This window comes from Tachyglossus aculeatus, chromosome 1, assembly GCF_015852505.1.
Source record: "Tachyglossus aculeatus isolate mTacAcu1 chromosome 1, mTacAcu1.pri, whole genome shotgun sequence".
Classification (NCBI taxonomy): Eukaryota; Metazoa; Chordata; class Mammalia; order Monotremata; family Tachyglossidae; genus Tachyglossus; species Tachyglossus aculeatus.
In genome coordinates this window covers 69,149,556-69,171,104 of record NC_052066.1, presented here as the reverse complement: position 1 = coordinate 69,171,104, position 21,549 = coordinate 69,149,556, and the positions used below count along the sequence as shown (strand labels likewise).

General features: G+C 45.4%; 1 protein-coding gene across 2 annotated transcripts in view; it reads right to left on the bottom strand.

The window, feature by feature from the left end:
* Positions 1-21,549, bottom strand: part of DIS3L2 (DIS3 like 3'-5' exoribonuclease 2) — a 566,950-nt gene that overhangs the window by 57,996 nt on the left and 487,405 nt on the right. For both annotated transcript variants that reach the window (XM_038750342.1, XM_038750351.1), the window contains exon 14: positions 19,970-20,049. In XM_038750342.1, the coding sequence (XP_038606270.1) occupies positions 19,970-20,049 (80 nt within the window). The remainder of the gene's footprint in view (positions 1-19,969; positions 20,050-21,549) is intronic.

The window sequence follows — 21,549 nt, the reverse complement described above, 5'->3', positions numbered from 1 at the left end:
TTCACTCTGCTTCCTGGATCATTTTTCTACAAAAACGTTCAGTCCATGTTCCCAACTCCTCAAGGACCTCCAGTGGTTACCCATCCACCTCCGCATCAAACAGAAACTCCTGACCCTTGGCTTTAAAGGACTCAATCACTTTACCCTTCTTACCTTACCTCCTACAACTCAGCTCACACACTTGGCTCCTCTGATGCCAACAGTAAATATGTACAAACATATATACATATATACAGGTGATATACATATATACAGGCTCCACCAATTGTCAGCTGTGTGACTTTGGGCAAGTCACTTAACTTCTCTGTGCCTCAGTTACCTCATCTGTAAAATGGGGATTGTCACAACAAAAAATTGTACTTTTTGCCACTTGGGTTATTTATATTTATTGTGCTACTGCTTGGGTGTTTCTAATCAAATGTATATTATGGCATCTGTCACCATCACGCTTGTGTCATCAAAGATATTCAATGGGACTAGGACTGTAGGGAAAGAGAGCTATTTCCTTGAACTCCACTGTGTGATGGTAGTGAGAATGGGTTGAATCCTGGTAAAATGACAATAGCCTTTAGCAATAGCCTTTAGGGTCGAGTCATCTCCGACCCCTAGTGACACCATAAATGCATCCTCTATGCAGGCAAAAACTCCTCACCCTCGGTTTCAAGGCTGTCCATCACCTCGCCGCCCCCCCCCACCTCACCTCCCTTCTCTCCTCCAGCCCAGCTGGCACTCCCCGCTCCTCTGCCGCTAATCTCCTCACTATGCCTCGATCTCATCTGTTCCGCCGTCGACCCCCGGCTCACGTCATCCCCCTGGCCTGGAATGCCCTTCCTTCGTACATCTGCCAAGCTAGCTGTCTTCCTCCCTTCAAAGCCCTACTGAGAGCTCACCTCCTCCAGGAGGCCTTCCCAGACTGAGCCCCCTCCTTCCTCTCCCCCTCCTCCACCCTGCCTTACCTCCTTCGCCTCCCCACAGCACCTGTATATATGTATATATGTTTGTATGTATTTATTATTCTATTTATTTATTTTACTTGTACATATTTATTCTATTTTTTAATTTTGTTAGTATGTTTGGTTTTGTTGTCTGTCTCCCCCTTCTAGACTGAGTGCCCACTGTTGCGTAGGGACCGTCTCTATATGTTGCCAACTTGTACTTCCCAAGCGCTTAGTACAGTACTCTGCACACAGTAAGCGCTCAATAAATACGATTGAATGAATAAATGAACCTACTCACTGTACCTCGATCTAGTCTACCTCGCCACTGACCCTTCACCCACATCCTGCCTCAGGCCTGGAACTCCCTTCCCCTTCATATCCGGCTGGCAATCCCTCTCCCCACCTTATTAAAAGCACATTTCCTCCAAGGGGCCTTCCCTGCTAAGATCTCATTTCCTCTTCCACTCCCTTCTGCATCATCCCTGCATTGGATCTGCACCCTTTATTCACCGCTCCCTCAGCCCCAAAGCACTTATGTACATACGTCCAAAATTTATATATTTATATTAATGTCTATCTTCCCCTATGGACTGAAAGTTGGTTGCAGACAAGGCACATTTCTACCAACTTTGTTATACTGCATCCTCCCAAGTGCTCAGTACAGTGCTCTGCACATAGTAAGAGCTCAATTCATTCATTCACTCATTCAGTTGTATTTATTGAGTGCTTACTGTTTGCAGAGCACTGTACTAAGCACTTGGGAAGTACAAGTCAGCAACATACAGGGATGGTCCCTACCCAACAACAGGCTCACAGTCTAGAAGGGGGAAACAGACAACAAAACAAAACACGTAGACAGCTGTCAAAATCACTAGAACAAATAGAATTAAAGCTATAGATACATCATTAACAAAATAAATAGTAAATCTGTACAATAAAATAGAGTAATAAATCTGTACAAATATATATACAGGTGCGGAGGAGAGGGGAAGGAAGTAGGGCGGGGGAGGTGGGGAGGAGGAGAGGAAAAAGGGGACTCAGTTTGGGAAGGCCTCCTGGAGGAGGTGAGCATTCAGTAGGATAATAATAATGATGGCATTTGTTAAGCGCTTACTGCGTGTGAAGCACTCTTCTAAGCTCTGGGGGAGATACAAGGTGATCGGGTTGTCCCATATGGGGCTCACAGTCTTCATCCCCATTTTACAGATGAGGGAACTGAGGCACAGAGAAGTTAAGTGGCTTGCCCAAGGTCACACAGCTGACAAGTGGCAGAGTTGGCATTCAAACCTATGACCTCTGACTCCCAAGCCCCTGCTCTTTCCACTGAGCCATGCTGCTTCTCAATAAATACAACCAATTGACAGATTGAATGGGTGATGGGCAGATGGCAACTGTTCAAAAGGGGGTTTGGATGGCATGCCACATAAACCGTTCCACTACATTCAGGCCCACACAGGGCAAACCTGGGGCTGGGAAGCTGGAACCCATCTCCGTGTCTACCGCTGGGCTGAGCTCTGAAGGTCCCGAGAGAGTGCCCTGCCAAACATCTACCATTTGGGCTTTTCTAAAACATTTCCTCAGCCAGAGGCAGTCTGGCAGGCCCACCAGCCTCATTTACTGGGTGGCTGTTTTTCCCCGCTTCTCTCCTTGGTTGGCTGCTCCCGCTTAAACTCAGATCTACTGGACTCTTTTCTGCTGATTTCCCCTGAGTCACTGGGCACTTGGATTATGGCCCATTTCCCCCAGAGGTCATTTTGGAGGGACCTTATGGTGGCCCCTCTAGAACCCAGAGGTGAGCTCCTCTCCGATGAGAAGGAAACTTGGGAGAAGTTTCTGAAGCCCGAGGGGCAGCTGTCTCACTTTCTGATGCGCCAGCATGGCTCCAGGCGGAGCCTGTGCAGGGAATCATCATTTGAGACTATGGTTCAACATGTCCAGAAGGCTACATGACTTTATAATAATAATAATAATAATGATGGCATTTATTAAGTGCTTACTATATGCAAAGCACTGTTCTAAGCTCTGGGGAGGTTACAAGGTGATCAGGTTGTCCCACGGGGGGCTCACAGTCTTAATCCCCATTTTACAGATGAGGTAACTGAGGCACAGAGAAGTTAAGTGACTTGTCCAAAGTCACAGAGCGGACAATTGGCGGAGCCGGGACTTGAACCCATGACCTTTGACTCCAAAGCCCGTGCTCCTTCCACTGAGCCATGCTGCTTCTCCTATCATTGTATCATTTTACTTTATCATTTTAGGCAGTCCACAGAGTGACATCACAACTGTCAATCTTAAATTGAAACATTCTATGTTGAAACTTATTTTCCTTCAGGGACAATGTTATGAATGGGGGATTTATTCCTGCACCGAGGCCAGATCCCCTATGTTTACCCAAATCACCCAGAACTCTGTAATAATAATAACTGTATTTGTTAAGTGCTTACTATGTGCTGGGCACTGATCTGAGCATTAGATAATTGGGTTGGACACAGTCCCTGTCCCACATAGGGCTCACAACCTTAATCCCCATTTTATAGATGAGGGAACTGAGGCACAGAGAAGTGAAGAGACTTGCCAAGGACACAGAGCAGACAAGTGGTAGAGCAAGGGTTGGAACCAATATCCTCTGACTCCCATACCTGTGCTCTTTCCATCAGTTAATCAATCAATTGTATTTATTGAGGGCTTAACTGGGTGCAGAACACTGTACTATGCACTTGATAAGGTACAATGTAATAGAGTTGGAAGACATATTCCCTGACAACAGTGAGCTTACAGTCTACAGGGGGAGATGGACAAAAATGTAAGTAAATAAATTATGGATGTACGTACTTAAGTGCTGCGGGGCCGAGGGAGGGGTGAATAAAGGGTGCAAATTCAAATGTAAGGACGAAATAGAAGGGAGTGGAAGAAGAAGAGATGAGGGCTTAGTTGGGGAAGGCCTCTTGGAGGAGATGTGCCTTCAATAAGGCTTTGAAAGTGGGGAGAGTGACTGTCGGCCGGGAATGAAGGAAGAAGGATAAGGTTGGTGGTGAGATAGATGAGATCGTGGTATGATGAGTTGGCTGCCATTACAGAAGCCAAGTGTGTAGACAAGGTAGCAGTATGAAATTGGGGAGGTAAGGTAGGAGTGGGCAAGGTGACTGAGTGCTTTAAATCCAATGGGCAGGAATTTCTGTTTGATGGTGAGGTAGATGGGTAACCACTGGAGGTTCTTGAGGAGGGGGGGAAACACGGACGAAATGCTTTTGCAGAAAAATGATCCAGCAGCAGAGTGAAGTATGGACTGGGGTGGGAAGGGGCAGGAGGCAGGGAGGTCAGCAAGGAGACTAATGCAGTAATTAAGGTGGGATAGGATAAGTGCTTTGATTAATGTGGTAGCAGTTTGGATGGAGAGGAAAAGGCGGATTTTAGCAATATTGTGAAGGCTGAACTGACAGGATTTGGAGACAGACTGAATACGTGGGCGCAGTGAGAGAGAAGAGTCGAAGATAACATCAAGGTTAAGGGTTTGTGAGACAGGGAGGATGGTGGTGCTGTCTACAGTGATAGGAAAGGCAGGAAGATAAGGAGTTCTGTTTTGGACATGTTAAACTTGAGGTGTCAGAGGGACATCCAAGTAGGGGTGTTCAGAGGGCAGGAGGAAATACGAGACTGTAGAGAAGGACAGAGATCAGGGTTGGAGAGGTAGTTGAAGCACATGAGTAAATCAGTTCTCAAGGGAGTGGGTAGAGATGGATAATTGAGAAGCAGCATGGTTTGGAGGCTAGGGCATGGGTTTGGGAGTCAGCAGAACCTGGGTTCTAATCCCGACTCTGCCCCTTGTCTGCTGTGTGATCTTGGGCATGACACTTCACTTCTCTGGGCCTCAATTACCTTATTTGGAAAATGGGGATTAAGGCTGTGGGACAGGGACTGTGTCCAACCCAATTACTTTGTATCTACCCCAGCACTTAGTACAGTGCCTGGCACAAAGTAAGTGCTTAACAAATACCACAATCATTATTATTATTAGACTAGAAGGGGACCCTCCCCCTCCTACCTCACCTCCCTAATCTCCTTCTCCAACCCAGCCTGCATCCTCCACTCCTCTGCCTCAGCTAACCTCCTTACTCTGCCTTGTTTCTCGCCTGTCCCGCTGTCGACCCCCAGCCCACGTCCTCCCCCTGGCCTGGAATGCCCTCCCTCTGCACATCCGCCAAGCTAGCTCTCTTCCTCCCTTCAAAGCCCTACTGAGAGCTCACCTCCTCCAGGAGGCCTTCCCACACTGAGCCACCTCCTTCCTCTCCGTCTCCCCCCACTCCCCATCCCCCCGCCCTACCTCTTTCTGCTCCCCACAGCACCTGTATATATGTTTGTACAGATTTATTACTATTTATTTTACTTGTACACATTTACTATTCTATTTATTTTATTTTGTTAATATGTGTTGTTTTGTGGTCTGTCTCCCCCTTCTAGACTGTGAGCCCACTAGGAAACAACTGGAGGAGAGGAAGTGGAGGCAGCAAGTCCATACAATTCACTCAATGAGTTTGGAGAGGAATGGCAGGAAAGGGATAGGGTTATAACTGGAGGGAGTCATATAGGGTCAAGAGAGTATTTTTTTTTTTTAGGATAGGGCATCCACAGGGATGTTTGAAAGCAGTGGGGAAGAAGCAATTGGAGAGTGAACAGTTGAAGATGGCAGTCAGGGAGGGAGGAAGGGAGGGCCCAAGTGTTTTGATATGGTGTGGGGTTGGAACTTCAGGTGGAGGGAGTGGATTCTGAGAAGAGGCGGGCAATCTCAAGCTACTGCTGGGGAAGATGGGAGAGTTGAAGAAGGGGCAGGAGGAGGGAGGGACTGGAGAGGAGCAGAGGAGATTTTAGGGAGATCACTCCTGATGGTTTCCATTTTCTCAATAAAGTAGATGGCCAGATCATTAGGGGAAAGAGATGGGGAGTGTAGGAGGACATTAGGTCATGTTCCTTCTCAACACAGTAAGTGCTCAATAAGTACCACTGATTGATTGCTTGATACCAGACCACTGGGTCACAACCACCCCTTTACCCTATTACTCTATTTATTTATTTATTTATTTATTTTACTTGTACATTTCTATCCTACTTATTTTATTTTGTTGGTATGTTTGGTTCTGTTCTCTGTCTCCCCCTTTTAGACTGTGAGCCCACTGTTGGGTAGGGACTGTCTCTATGTGATGCCAATTTGTACTTCCCAAGCGCTTAGTACAGTGCTCTGCACATAGTAAGCGCTCAATAAATACGATTGATTGATTGATTGATTTACCCAACTGAAGATTATCCAATGTCCCATCCCATGCCAAAGCCCAACTGTCCTGGCGTCCCAGCCAATTACCACAGACCAGTAAATTCATGACTTCTCCCAACCTGGGCTGAGGAGAAGTGATTAATAATGACTGGATCTTGGAGGAAGCTCTGCCCAAAGTTTGGTACAGCAGTAAGTTGCTGCTGAAACATATCTAGTACCAAAGACAATACCAACAACAACAACAATAATAAAAATGATAATAATTATTGTGGTGTTTGTTAAGCGCTTACTATGTGCCAGACACTCTACTAAGCACTGGGGTGGTTACAAACAAATCAGGTTAGACACAGTCCCTGTCCCATGTGCGGCTCGCAGTCTCAATCCCCATTTTACAGATGAGGTAACTGGGTCACAGAGAAATGATGTGACTTGTCCAGGCTCACACAGCAGACAAGGGCAGAATCAGGATTAGAACCCATGACCTTCTGACTCCCAAGCCTGTGCTCTATTCTCTATGTCATGCTGTTTCCCTTCCAGGTTTGCTAGTGGTTTAGAAGAGTGGCAGAAACTGAGGGAGTGTTCATGGAATGCAGTAACTCAGAGAACTGTGTCTGCCATTTCTAGACTGTGAGCCTGTTGTTGGGTAAAGATTATCTCTACCTGTTGCCGAGCTGTACTTTCCAAGCGCTTAGTACAGTGCTCTGCACACAGTAAGGGCTCAATAAATATGATTGAATGAATGAATGCCACTGCTCCACCACTTGTCTGCTAAGGGACCCTAAGTTGTTTCACTTCTCTGCGCCTTAGTTACCTCATTTGTAAAGTGGGGATTAAGACTGTGAGCCCTATGTGGGACATGGATTGGGTCCAACCTGATTAGCTTGGGTTTGCCTCAGCACTTAGCACAGTGCCCAGCACATAGTAAGTGCTTAACAAATCCCATTAAAAATATTCAAGGTGTTAGAGACTCCTGGACTGGGGAGGTAAATTCACTTAGAAATGGATCAGACAGATGTCAAAAAGTTAACTGCATCTCATTCAGAGGAATCATCGACCAGTGAGGACCAACTCAAACTTGGGCAAGCCAAGGCATTACTGCAAAATGCCAAAATAGGTGAACACGTTAGGGTCTACCAAACCACCAGCTAAGATTTGGGGATTAAGAAGTCATGGGACAATTTTGAGAAAGGAGATGAATTTATAAAAATCATTAAAGATGATGATCCTGATGGAGAGAGGTATTTAAAGGTCTAGAGGTGTTCAGAAGGAGTTTGGCTACTGCAAGGTTCTTCAAGACAAGTGAAGGCTACTGTTTCTTCCTGAGATGGACAAACTATTTGCTGAACTTGAAAAATCACTACCACAGTCAGAAGAACAAGTTTCCACTACTGCAGTTTACTGAAAGATTCCAGATCACATTACAACGCCTCATTTAATGGTGATGTAATAATACAATTGTAGTATTTGTTAAGTGCTCACTAGGTGCCAAGCACTACGCTGAGTGCCGGGGTAGAGCAGACACAGCCCATTTGAATTACTTTAACAAAGATTAAATAACAGTTCAGTAATGTTTAATATTATGGTACATATAATATATAGTAATTCCATATTATTTTTCCAGAAGGAATGGAATGGCTCCTAATTTTGAATATGTAAGTCTGTGAAAAGACACATCACACAAAACAGTCATTCAAGATAACTTTCAAAATAGAGAAGCAGCGTGCTCAGTGGAAAGAGCACGGGCTTTGGAGTCAGAGGTCATGGGTTCAAATCCCAGCTCCACCAATTGTCAGCTGTGTGACTTTGGGCAAGTCACTTAACTTCTCTGGGCCTCAATTACCTCATCTGTAAAATGGGGATTAAGATTGTGAGCCCCACGTGGGACAACCTGATCACCTTGTATCCTCCCCAGCGTTTAGAACAGTGCTTTGCACATAGTAAGTGCTTAACAAATGCCATCATTATTATTAACAACATCTGCTGTATGGCGGGATATGTCCATGCTTGTATTGCATCACAGAGGTTCCATGATAGCCTAGTCAACCTTTATTTCATTGGAAGTAAAATGGCCTACTCCACTCTCCCACCCTCTTTCAACTTCCTTCCTTCCCATTATAGCTCTTAAGAAAATTGTTTCCTCATTTCCCCAAAGCCTTCACGCCTCCGTAACTAGTGCCAGAAAAGAGGCTAGTGATATATTTAATAATTATGGAATTTGTTAAGCATTTAGATGTGAACTCCATGAGGAACAGGGCCTGTGTCCAACCTAATTACCTCATATCTATTTCAGCACTTAGTGCAGTACTGGGCACATAGTAAGCACTTATCAAAATATCATCATCATCAAAATGGAAACTGAGTATAAATTTAGAAACTGTCAATGCTGTTTGCCTTATCTTGAAATATCTTGTGTCAAGCACATTTTTGTATCAGAGTGGCCTCTTTGTAAACGACATCCATTCATCGTTCAATCATATTTATTGAGCACTTACTGTGTGCAAAGCACTATACTAAGTGCTTGGGACAGCCATGCTCTTCAACTTTGGAACCGTGACTTCCAGAAGGGCTTTGGCAAAACCGTGACTGAAGAAGTCCATAACAGATTATTAGAGGGAAGGCTGGAAATGTTAGAAAGTCCAAGGAGGGTTAGATAGATAGATGATAGATAGATAGATAGATAGATAGATAGTAGTTCAGAGATGGATTATTAGAGAGAGTCTTACAAACTATTAGATGATATGATAAGAACATCATGATGGATGAAGAGGACCACCATCACACTCACACTGGTCCTCTGAAACTTCTTTGCTGCCAATGATGGAGACCAACATTGGACTGAACCAAAATGCTGGTTGGACATCTTGGGTGTGTTGAGAGTCTCGTATGTGATTCTAGGGTCTCACTGACACCATGTGCAGGGTAGGATGGCTGGTGAAGCCAAGAGAGAGGTGGGCAGGAAATGGGGGACTAAAAGAGTTTTAGAAAAAAAGGTGAATCTTAAGGTGTGTGTTAGGGAAAGAGAATGGGTCTGCCAGAACAGTGAGGCATGTGTAAAGCAGCTGGGCAAATAAACTAAAATGAAAATCTTAGATACTTTTCTCTGAAGTTTCTTTCTGCTGCTCCTCTTAGGGCATGAGCTAAGGTTTGGCTGGCATTGATCCTAAAGGGGTCTCTGCATCAGGGCATGTAAATGACCTACACACTCCTAGAATTCCCAGGTCATTATCTGCAACCTGGACCCTTTTTAAAAAAATTGGTATTGGTTAAGCACTTACAATGTGCCAGGCACTGTCTTAAGCACTGGTGTAGATACAAATTAATCAGGTTGGACACAGTCCCTGTCCCACATAAGGCTCACAGTCTTAATTCCCATTTTATAGATCAGGCAACTGAGGCACAGAAGTCAAGTGACTTGCCCAAGGTCATACAGCAGACAAGTGGCAGAGCTGGGATAAGAACCCAGGTTTCCTAATCCCCAGGCCCGGGCTCTATCCACTAGGCCATGCTGCATATTAGCACACTAGATCTATCACAAGGCCATCCTCTAGACTGTAAATTCGTTTTGGGTAGGTAATGTCACTGTTTATTGTTGTGTTGTACTTTCCCAAGTGCTGAGTATAGTGCTCTGCACACAGTAATTGCTTAATAAATATGACTGACTGACTGAATGACTGAATATTTAAGACCTGCCTCAGCTGCTTCCCTGGTAGTGCCAGGGCTTCCTTCCTCCTCAGACAAAGACATTCATTCATTAATTCATTCAATTGTATTTATTGAGCACTTACTGTGTGCAGAACACTGTACTAAGTGCTTGGGAAGTACAAGTTGGCAACATATAGAGACGGTCCCTACCCAGCAACGGGCTCACAGTCTAGAAACGGGCTCACAGTCTAGGCATTTACTGAGCGCTTACTGTGCGCACAGCACAATATATCAGAGTTCATTCATTCATTCAATTGTATTTATTGAGCACTTACTTTTTGCAGAGCACTGTACTAAGCGTTTGGGAAAGTACCATACAACAATAAACAGTGACTGGTAGATACTTTCCCCATCCACAAGAAGTTTACAGTCTAGAAACAAGTTTGCCAAGTTTCCCATTTGACTAAGGTCAACCACCATGATTCATTCAATCACATTTACTGAGCACTCACTATATGCAGAGCACTGCACTAAACGCTTGGAAAGTACAATACGGCAATAAGGACAGACAATCCTTGCCCCCAATGGGCTTAGAGTCTAGGGTTGGATGAGTCCACTCCTACACCCCCATAAGGCTTTTTCCTCAAAATTGATGGAGTCATTGGTGTAATGTGTTGCAACCCAACTGAGAAACTATTCCCTTCTCCTTCCAAAGAACATTCCCCAAACCCTACGAAGCCCTCTCCAGTACCTGATGTGCTGACTTGGTTACAGCCCTGAGGGCCTTTAAATTCTGCCCAGATCTCAGCACTGTTAGCTGATATGGGTGCTGAAACAAACCAGGCTGGGATGAACTCATCAGACCTCTGCCTTGGGCAGGCCAGCTCGGTTCACACCAACTGTCAGCGTGTTAACCGGCTGGTCACAGATAAAGGGGAGGACCAGAGGGATGGCCCGGGAGTTAGCTGAGCTGGGAGTTAGGAGCCTGATGTTCTGAATGACCTTGGGTAGGTCATTTCCTCCTCTCTGTGGCTCAGCCTTTCCATCTGTGAAGAGGAGGAAAATAATATCCGCTCCCCACCTCCTTGGGATGCTGGCAGATAGCAGATCAACCTCGGGAGAGGAAGGGCCATGCCGACACAAGAGATTTTAATGACTGTTGCCTATGGTGAAGCAGGACACTTCTAGCTCCCTGCTATGGAGTGGGGTGGGGCAGAGGGGAGAAGGGAGACACGCATTCAGCAAGCCTACCTTGTCGCTATCACCCATTAATCATCATCCTTGATTTCAGTAATTACAGAGAGATAGAGAGAGAGAAGAGAAAAAGGTCCGGGTTTCATCCTACCAATGGCAAGCATGAAGGGCCATGATTACAAACAGTGAGCTAATGTGTGAATTACCAACGGCTGATTCCAACACGTCAATTACAGTTACAGGCTTGCTCCCATGATGTAAGTCCTGGCACCTTGAGGACTGCATTGTATCCTCTGGAGAAAACACCTTCCCCCTCCTCCCCCCAGCTAATCCAGGAGCTTCCTCGGGTAACAAGGGCATTGTTCATCCTCATCCTGTCAGGAGGTTTGTACGTCTTCACCCCTGGAGAGTTGGCGCTTGAAGAACATTTCCTGCTCTCCCGACCTGAGATGGCGGCCCACCACCCAAGGTGCAGAAAGGAAGCCTCATCTCCCCCGCACTTGGAAGAAGTGGTGCTGTTCGAAGGGATCTAGGACATCTGAAAATGTTCGCATGGATTACCTGGGGCTCGGAGATGGAGGGGAGGGGAGCTTGACCCGGAAGCTGGGAACTATCCAAACGCGGGGAACCTTCAGAAGCTCCTCCCTGGCTTGAGAGAAGATCTCAAGAGAGAAGAAAAGGGTGCTCCTTGGATTATTCATTCATTCAATCGTATTTATTGAGCACTTACTGTGTGCGGAGCACTGTACTAAGTGCTTGGGAAGTACAAGTTGGCAACATATAGAGACGGTCCCTACCCAACAAGGGGCTCACAGTCTAGAAGCTGTTAACTGAAACTTCAGTTAACTGAAAGAAAGAATCAAACCCATTCTTGCAGCATGGCTATGGGAAGCAGTATGGGTTCATTGAAGACGTACAGGACTGGAAGTCAGAGGATCTGGGTTCTAATCCCTGCTCTGCCAGTAACCTGCTATGTGACCTTGGGCAAGTCATTTTCCTCAACTGTGAAATGGGGATTCAATACCTTTTCTCCCTCCTGCTTAAACCGTGAGCCCCTTGTGGGACAGGGACCGTATCTGACCTGATAAATTTGTATCTACCTACCCCAGTGCTTAGAACAGTGCTTGACACATAATTAGATGCTTAAACTTTTAGACTGTGAGCCCACTGTTGGGTAGGGACTGTATCTATATGTTGCCAACTTGTACTTCCCCAGCGCTTAGTACAGTGCTCTGCACACAGTAAGCACTCAATAAATACGATTGATTGATTGATTAAACAAAGTCCATTAAAAATAAAAAAGCCCATCCTTACTGTTGCCTCCCCTCTGTCTCCTCCCCTGAGGAAGTCAGCTCCAGTGACCAAACTGAGATGGGTATTGCTTTGCCAGGCTCTACACACCCAGCAGGTAACAAAAACAGTGATCACTGTGGTACTTGTTAAGTGCTTACTATGGGTCAAGCATTGTACTAAGCACTGAGGCAAATACAAAGTAATCAGATCGGATACTGTCCCCATCCCACACGGGGCTCACAGTCAAAGATGGGGGAAGAACATATATTTAATTGTAATTTTACACATGAGGAAACTGAGGCACAGAGAAGTTAAGTGATTTGCCCGAGGTCTCACTAACAGCTATAAGCTTCCTCATCTAGCCAGTTTGCCAAAAATAAGGGGGTTGTGTCTTTGAAGAACTTCAAGTTGTGGAAAATCACACTTTTGGGCTCTTGCATTGATGTACGCCACTCTCAAAATGCGCACAACTGCTCCTTCAGATACCACATTATGCTCTAACCAGACAGATGGCTGTTGTCAGAAGATCGTTCCCTAAAACCCCAACAGTGTTTGATATAATATCAAAATTAGCCTTATAATTAAAACATGCAATATGGTAAAACTGAATGGATTTCATTCCCTTATACTGTCAAACTTTGGAATTCCATGTCTCATGTCCTTTCGTTCCATCCAAACTGCTACCATTTAATCCAACCACTTACCCTTTCCCTCCTGACTGCATCAACCTCCTTCCTGACTTCCTTGCCTCCTGTCTCTCCCCACTCCAGTCCATACTTCACTCTGCTGTCCACATTGTTTTTCTACAAAAACATTCGGTCCACATTTCCCTACTCCTCAAGAACCTCCAGTGGTTTCCTCTACCTCTGCATCGAACAGAAACTCCTTACCAATTACTTTAAAGCACTCAATCACCTTACCCCCTTCTACTTCAGTGTGCCACTCTCTTACTACAACCCAGCCCACAAACTTCGCTCCCCTAATGCCGACCTACTGACCGTACCTCGAGCTCGTCTATCTCACTGCCAACCTCTTGCCCACTTTATGCCTCTGGCCTGGAATGCCCTCCCTCTTCATATCCAACAATCACTCTCCCCATTTTCAAAGCCACATTAAAAGCACAACTCTTCCAAGAGGCCTTCCCCGACTAAGCCCCATTGCCCTCATTTCCTCTTCTCCCACTCCCTTCCGTCTCACTTTTGTACTTGGTTTTGCAGTCTCTATTCACCCCTCCCAAAGCCCTACAGCACTTACATACATATCCACAATTTATTTATTTATACTGATATCTGTATGTCCTTCTAGCTAAACAGAGGGCTTTGGAAAAATGAGGCTATCTAGTCCCTTCCCCCTTTGAGACTCCTTGCTCCTTGTTTTGAAGATTGGTTAGAGTCAATCAATCGTGTGTATAGTGCACTGGACTAGGTGCTTGGGAGAGTACAATAAAACAACTGGAAGACACATTTCTTGCCCACAGTGAACTAACAGGATGTCCTGTGGTTCATTTTTCCAAAGTCCTCTGACACAGTGACCTTGGAGAAAGCATACCACCAGACCACTCCAACACAGCTGAGCCCTGGTTACCAGGGAAGGGGTCAAGCTTCTCGTTTTGGAGAGGCACATGCAGTGAGCAAACACAGCCACTGACGGAGAAGAGATGGCCATTGCGTGAAGCCAGCAGAGCCCTGAACCTCTTACCTCACAGCTCATATTTAGAGAGAGCTCCTTTCCTTAGTTAAGTTTTTCTTCGAGATAAACTTGGCACATTTACAAGCTGCAGGCATATATGAGGCCTCCACTTTTGCAATCCCTTACAGAAGCACATATGCCACTCCACCTACCCTGCTCGCCTGTCGCAAGCCGAACCTCTGAACTCCATACCTCTTAACCAAGACAACTGTACGCACTCTGACATGCTGCTAGGAACTGGGGATTGGGAAAACAAACCAAGGCTATTTCCAGCCTGAGCTCTACGGGCGGACATAGAGTGGGAACCTCGTAGCCTGCTCTTGGGAACACGCCCAGCTCCTGTTTGACCCAGGGGGAGGAGGAGGGAAGGACCATCTATTTCTAACTGCAACAACGAAATGCTAAGCCTGGAAGGGATTTCCTCAAAAATATTTGGGCCTGTGGCTCGATTGCCACTGCTACCAACTAGAAGAACTGGCAGCATCATTCAGTGATTTTCTGAAGGCAAGAAACTTCACCAGCAGACGTGGCTGATGACAACCTCATGAAATCGACACTACCTAAGGCCTTCTCTCATCTACAGGTGAGGTGAGGTGAGATTTCACCCCATTTTAGGAAGAGGAAGAGTGCAAGTCAGAATGAGGAAAAGGACTGATGCTCTGCACACAGTAAGCGCTCAATAAATATGACTGAATGAATGGCTGCCTTTTTTTAAAAAAAAATGACTTGTATTACATGCTCACCATATACTAGGCGCTGGGGTAGATACAAGATCCTCTAGACTGTATGCTTGTTGTCATTGTGGGCAGGGAACATCCCTTCCAACTCTTTTGTACTCTTCCAAGTGCTTAGAACAGTGCTCTGCACATAGTAAGCATATAAATACCACTGATTATCAGATCAGACAGTCTGTCCCACACAAGTCTCCCAATCTAAGAGGAAGGAAGTGAGGGAGAACAGGTATCTTATCCCCATTTTACAGTTGAGGGAACTGGGGCACAGAAAGGTCAAGTGACTTGTCCACAGTCACACAGCAAGTCAGTGGTGGAGCTGGGACTAGTACCTAGGCCTCCTGACTTCCAGACACATTTTCTTGGCAGCAATCCCTTACAGAGCTTAACTATTTTTTTAATTGGTATTTGTTAAGTGCTTACTATGTGCCAGGCACTGTATTAAGCGCTGAGGTAGATAAGAGATAATTAGGTTGGACACAGCCCATGTCCCACATAGAGCTCACAGTCTTAATTCCCATTTTACAGATGAGGTAACTGAGGTACAGAGAAGTTAAGTCACTTGTCCATGGTTCCACAGCAGACAATAATAATAATGATGATTATGATAATAATAATTGTGGTATTTGTAAAGTGCTTACTATGTGCCAGGCACCAAACTAAGCTCTGGAATAGATAGAAGATAACTGGGCCAGATACAGTCCCTGTTATCCACATAGGGCTTGCAGTCTTAATCACCATTTTACAGATAACTGAGGTACAAAGAAGTAAATGACTTGGCAAGACAAGTAGTGGAGTTGTGATTAGAATCCAGGTCCTCTGGCTCCCGGGGGTGCTGAGGGAGGTGGGGTAGGTGAGGGCTCCTTCCTCTAGGCCATGCTGCTTCACTGAGTTCATGCTTGAGTACTTAACTGCCCCACATCTTTCTTTGCTCTCCACCTGGATGCCTGAGAATAAATTCTTCTTCTTCTTCTTCTTCTTCTTCTTATTATTATGTAATTATGTAATTATGGACTTACATTTGCACCTCTCCTTCCTCCCCAGCTTGGAAGCAGTGTGGCCTACTGGAAAGAGCACAAGCCTGGGAGTCAGAGGTCCAGGGTTCCTAGTCCCGGCTCTACCAGTTGTGCGACCTTGAGCAAGTCACTTTATTCCTCTGTGCCTCAATTTCCTCCTCTGCAAAATGGGGATTCAATATCTGTTCTCCCTCCTACTCAGACTGTGAGCCCCATTTGGGTCAGGGACTGTGTCCGACCTGATTAATCTGAATCTACCCCAATGCTTAGAACAGTTCTTGACACATGGTAAGCCCTTCACAAATATAATAATAATAATAATAATTTATCTACTGGTCTAGACTAAGGACCCAATTTGTTCTGTCACACCTATATTCAATGGGTCAAGGGGTCTGTATGGATTATTCTGGACAACCATCTCCTCCTTTCCTATTCCAGAAGGTGACAGTCTCACAAACCTGTACTGTGGGAGCTGAAAAGAATGAGAGTAAGAATGAAGGCACGGAGGGAAAAAGCTGAATAACAAAATCAAAGAGAAAAGTAGAGAAATACAGAGAAACTGCATAATCCATTACATAATTCACAAAAACCTAGAACCACCTGGGGATTATAAAAGGGCTGCTCATTTAACCCTCATGAACTCAGTGACCTCCTTCTTGCCAAATCCAAAATCCTCTACTCCATCCTAATCCTCCTTGACCTCTCAGCTGCCTCTGACACTTTTGGACCACCCCCTTCTCCTGGAAACATCTAACCTTAGCTTCACTGATACTGTCTTTTTCTGGTTCTCCTCCTATCCCTCTGACTCCTCCTCCTCAGACTCGTTCGCAGGCTCCCCCTCTGCCTCCCACCCTCTGACAGTAGGCAGGGGGGCTCAAGGTTCAGTTCTGGGTCCCCTTCTATTCCCGATCTACACCCACACCTAGGGAGAACACATAGAAGAAGCAGTGTGACCTAGTGGAGAGACAGCACTGGCCTGAGAATCAGAAGGACCTGGGTTCTAATCCCAGCTCCACCACTTGTCTGCTGTATGACCCTGAACAAGTCACTTTGCTTCTCTGGGCATCGGTTACCTCATCTGTAAAATGGGAATTAAGACTGGGAGCCCCATGTGGGACAGGAGCTGTGTCCAACCCAATTTGCTTGTAACCTTCCCAGTGCCTTGTACAGTGCTTAGCACATAGTAAGTGCTTAACAGATATGACAATTATTATCATTATTTGTTCTCATGGCTTCAACCCCCACCTTTATGGGGAAGATTCCCAAATCTACCTCTCCAGCCCTGACCACTCTTTCGCTCTACAGTCTCACATTTCCTCCTGCCTTGAAGAACATCTCTACCTGGACATCTCACTGACACCTAAAACTTAACATGACCAAAGCAAAACTTCACCATTTTTCCACCCAAACCCAGTCGCTCCCTTGAGGTTACCATCACTATAGACAATACCACCACTCACCCTACTTCACAAGTCCAAAAAACTTGGTATTATCCTTGGTTCATCTCTCCCATTCAAACCACATATTCAATCTGTCACCCAATCCCGTCAGTTCTATTTTTACAACATCACTAAAAGACCTGTTATTAGGTCTCCCCCATTCTAGACTCTACGCTTGGTATGGGCAGGGACTGCATCTCTTAATTGCTGAATTGTACTCTCCAAGTACTTAGTACAGTGCTCCGCACACAGTAAGCACTCCATAAATACGACTGAATGAATGAATCATCCAAGCGCTTATCATATCCCTCCTTGACCACTGTATCAACCTCCTCGCTGATCTCCCTGTCTCCCCAACTCCAGTCCACACTCCACTCTGCTATCCAGATCATTTTTCTAAAAAAAAACATTCAGTCCACATAATAATAATTTTGGTATTTGTTAAGCACTTACTATGTTCTAAGCACTGTTCTAAGCGCTGGGGAGGATACAGGGTGATCAGGTTGTCCCATATGGGGCTCACAATCTTAATCCCCATTTCACAGATGAGGTAACTGAGGCACAGAGAAGTTAAGTGACTTGCCCAAAGTCATGCAGCTGACAAGTGATTTGAACTCATGACCTCTGACTCCCAAGCCCGTGCTCTTTCCACTGAGCTACGCTGCTTCTCTGCACTCCTCAAAAACCTCCAGCGGTTGCCCATCTACCTCTGGAACAAACAGAAACTCCTTATCATCAGCTTTAAAGCATTCAATCAGCTCGCCCCCTCTGACCTTACCTTATTGATTTCCTACATCCTAACCACTCGCTTCCCATCTCTAATGCCATTCTACTTATTGTACTTTGATCTTGTCTATCTCACCACTGACCCATTGCGTACGTCCTCCCTCCACCTTCAGAGCCCTCCTAAAATCACATCTTCTCCAAGAGGCCTTCCCAACTAAGCCCTCATTTCCCTACTCACCTTCCCATCTATATCATCTTTGCATTTGGAACCATACCTCACTCCCGGCTCCACAACACTTATGTCCAAATCTTTATATTCTGCTATTTCCCCATCTCTAATTTTGTTTACTGTCCATCTCCCCCATAGACTTGTAACCTCCTTGTGGCCACGGATTGTGTCTACCAACTATAATGATAATAATAATAATAATAATAATAATAATAATAATAATAATAATAGCATTTATTAAGCGCTTACTATGTGCAAAGCACTGTTCTAAGCGCTGGAGAGGTTACAAAGTGATCAGGTTGTCCCACGTGGGGCTCACAGTCTCAATCCCCATTTTACAGATGAGGTAACTGAGGCACAGAGAAGTTAAGTGACTTGCCCGAAGTCACACAGCCTACAAGTGGCGGAGCCGGGATTTGAACCCATGACCTCTGACTCCAAAGCCCATGCTCTTTCCACTGAGCCACGCTGCTTACATTGTACTCTCCCAAGTGCTTAGTACAGTGCTTTGCATATAGTAAGCACTCAATAGACACCACTGAATGAATGAATGAACCAGGTCCTGGACCTCTTTATGTCCCGGGTTATCTATCTCTGGTATGGCTGCACATGGGTTTAAATCCCGGCTTCACCAATTGTCAGCTGTGTGACTTTGGGCAAGTCACTTAACTTCTCTGTGCCTCAGTTATCTCATCTGTAAAATGGGAATTAAGACTGTGAGCCCCACTTGGGACAACCTGATCACCTTGTATCCTCCCCAGCGCTTAGAACGGTGCACTGCCCATAGTAAGAACTTAACAAATGCCATCATTATTATTATTACTATTGAATTAGTGGCAGTGGAGATTCAAGGCCTCACTACTTTGGCTCCATGTTTCCTTGCCACGTCTTAGTAGGGCTACAGGTCTCGGAAACACTCGGAAAGACATAGAAGTTCCTTCCCCACATCTCATTCTCACATTCTCCAGGCCTTGCAGTCCCCCTGGGATAAGCTTTGGGACTGGATCAAAGAGAGAAAACCACAGCTCCAGGAGGGAAATCTGCCATTAGGGGGGTGAAGAGGAGGAGAGCTGATAGGAAAACAGTCAGGTGCCAACTGCCCACTGAAATCAGAGATTGAAAGTCTCCTAAAATACCCAGAAATGGCTGTGTCCTTACTTTGCTTTTCAGGGCTCTTCCAACTACCACATGCACAAGCTAAGATATCACAACAAGCCCTGTAAATATGGAGTGCGGTCGTCGGCCTTCTATTAAAGAAACCATAAAGTGGCAAAAGCCACAAAGTGAATCAGCATGTGTATGCTTCGGCAGGGGAGGTGGAGGAAAGGGAGGGAGAAGGGAGAGCTGAACTCTTTCAAGTGAAATACAGTTCTACTTTATAGGTTTGCCCCTTTAAAAATACCTGAGTTCTGGGTGTCAGGGAGAAAGAAGACGTGCAAGATAGTCGATTTCAGGTGATCTTGTTCTTCCACAACCAAGTCCCCCTCAGCCTCCCCTCTGTCCCTCTCCCACTCCCCATTTCACACACACACACACACACACACACACACACACACACACACACACACACACACGCGTATATATCCAGACTACGTTTTGTGCAGCCACATCACCATTGTCATTACATTTGTTAAGTGCTTACTACATGCCAAACACTGTTCTAAGCGCTGGGGTAGATACAAGTTATTGGGCTGGACATAGTCCCTGTCCCTCAAGGGGCTCACAACCCCTGATGCTTATCATTTGGTGCTGCTTCAGTTTCCCTAGTGCGGCGGGTGTTCACTGGTTGTAGTTTCTGTCACTTACTTGTTACTGTCCCGATACTGGTAGATGTAACAACCTTGGGGCATGCCGGTCTCCTGGTCCAGAGTGAAGGAAAGCTTCAGCTGTAGTGGGGAGAGAAAGAAAGAGCAGATAGTTTTCGGTTTGGTTCTCAGTCTGCTCTAGGACTACAATCGGAAAGAGCAGAGGGAGAAAAGAAAGTCACTTCGGCTATTGGTCAAACTCTGTGCCCCGGAATGACATGAAGCTGAGGAAACACATTTGCTTCTGAAAAGTTTTCGAGGTCCACCGATTCATCACTAGGAATAGCAGTTACTGGGATACCCCCACCTGTTGCAGTGGTTCTTCTCCCCCCAAATAGCCACAGGCCTCTCCCTTTCCAAGCTCTCCGGAGTGGAAATGGTTCAATTCAGCTGAAGTTCATTCATTCATTCATTCAATCGTATTTACTGAGCACTTACTGTGTGCAGAGCAGTGTACTAAGTGCTTGGAAAGTACAATTCGGCAACAGATAGAGACAATCTCTACCCAACAATGGGCTCACACTCTAGAAGGGGGAGACAGACAACAAAACAAAACAAGTAGATAGGCATCAATAGCACCGAAGTTCCCTTCAGGCCTTCTCTACAGTTCTCCCAAGGATACTTTTGGCATTTTGAAATAAATCACCTCAGGGGGTGGGAATGTCAGATGCACCTTAAGGTTTTGGAGTCTGCAGGAGTGTCTGTCCAGAGGCCAGTGTGCAACAGAGGGGGGAGGATTTTTTTTTTGGGACTTCCCAGAGGAAAGAGTGAGGTTTAGCCTTTTATAGAATCTTCTAGTTCAGCACACAAGGGAAGAGGTGGCCATTAGGGAAGAGATTCCTCCCTATTGAGGTAGGTGTCTATATGGGCAAATAAAAAGTGTATTTCCATAAGAAGACTAATCTGTTTACTGAAGTGACAGTCAACTCCGAGGAGTCGCAGTACATAGCAATTAGACTATGAACCCTTTGGACAGGGACTATGTCCAATCTATCTTTTTTTAAAAAAAATGGTACATGTTAGGCACTCACTATGTGCCAGGCACTGTACTAAATGGTGTGGTAGATACAAGATAATCCAGTTGGACACAATCCCTGACTCACAAGGGACTCACAGTCTAAATACTATCTATAAGCCCCAGAGCTTAGTACAGTGCTTGGCACATATAGCCCGTTGTTGGGTGGGGAATGTCTCTGTTGCTGAATTGTACTTTCCAAGTGCTTAGTACAATGCTCTGCATGCAGTAAGGGCTCAATAAATATGATTGAATGAATATAAATCAGTAAATAGTAAGCACTTAGTAAGCACAAATACTATTATTATTATTTTTATTATTGCTCTGACAAAGTAAGAGCCAGAGACAATGCCTAATGTTCTGCCCACATTTCAAGGGGGCCATCCAGCACATTGGGGCCTAGCTCCCCAGGGGGCATTTGTTTCCTTTGCAGGATGAAAAGGCATGCTCAGTGCTTAGAACAGTGCTCAGAGCCTAGAACTAGACTGTGAGCCCACTGTTGGGTACGGACCGTCTCTATATGTTGCCAACTTGTACTTCCCAAGCGTTTAGTACAGTGCTCTGCA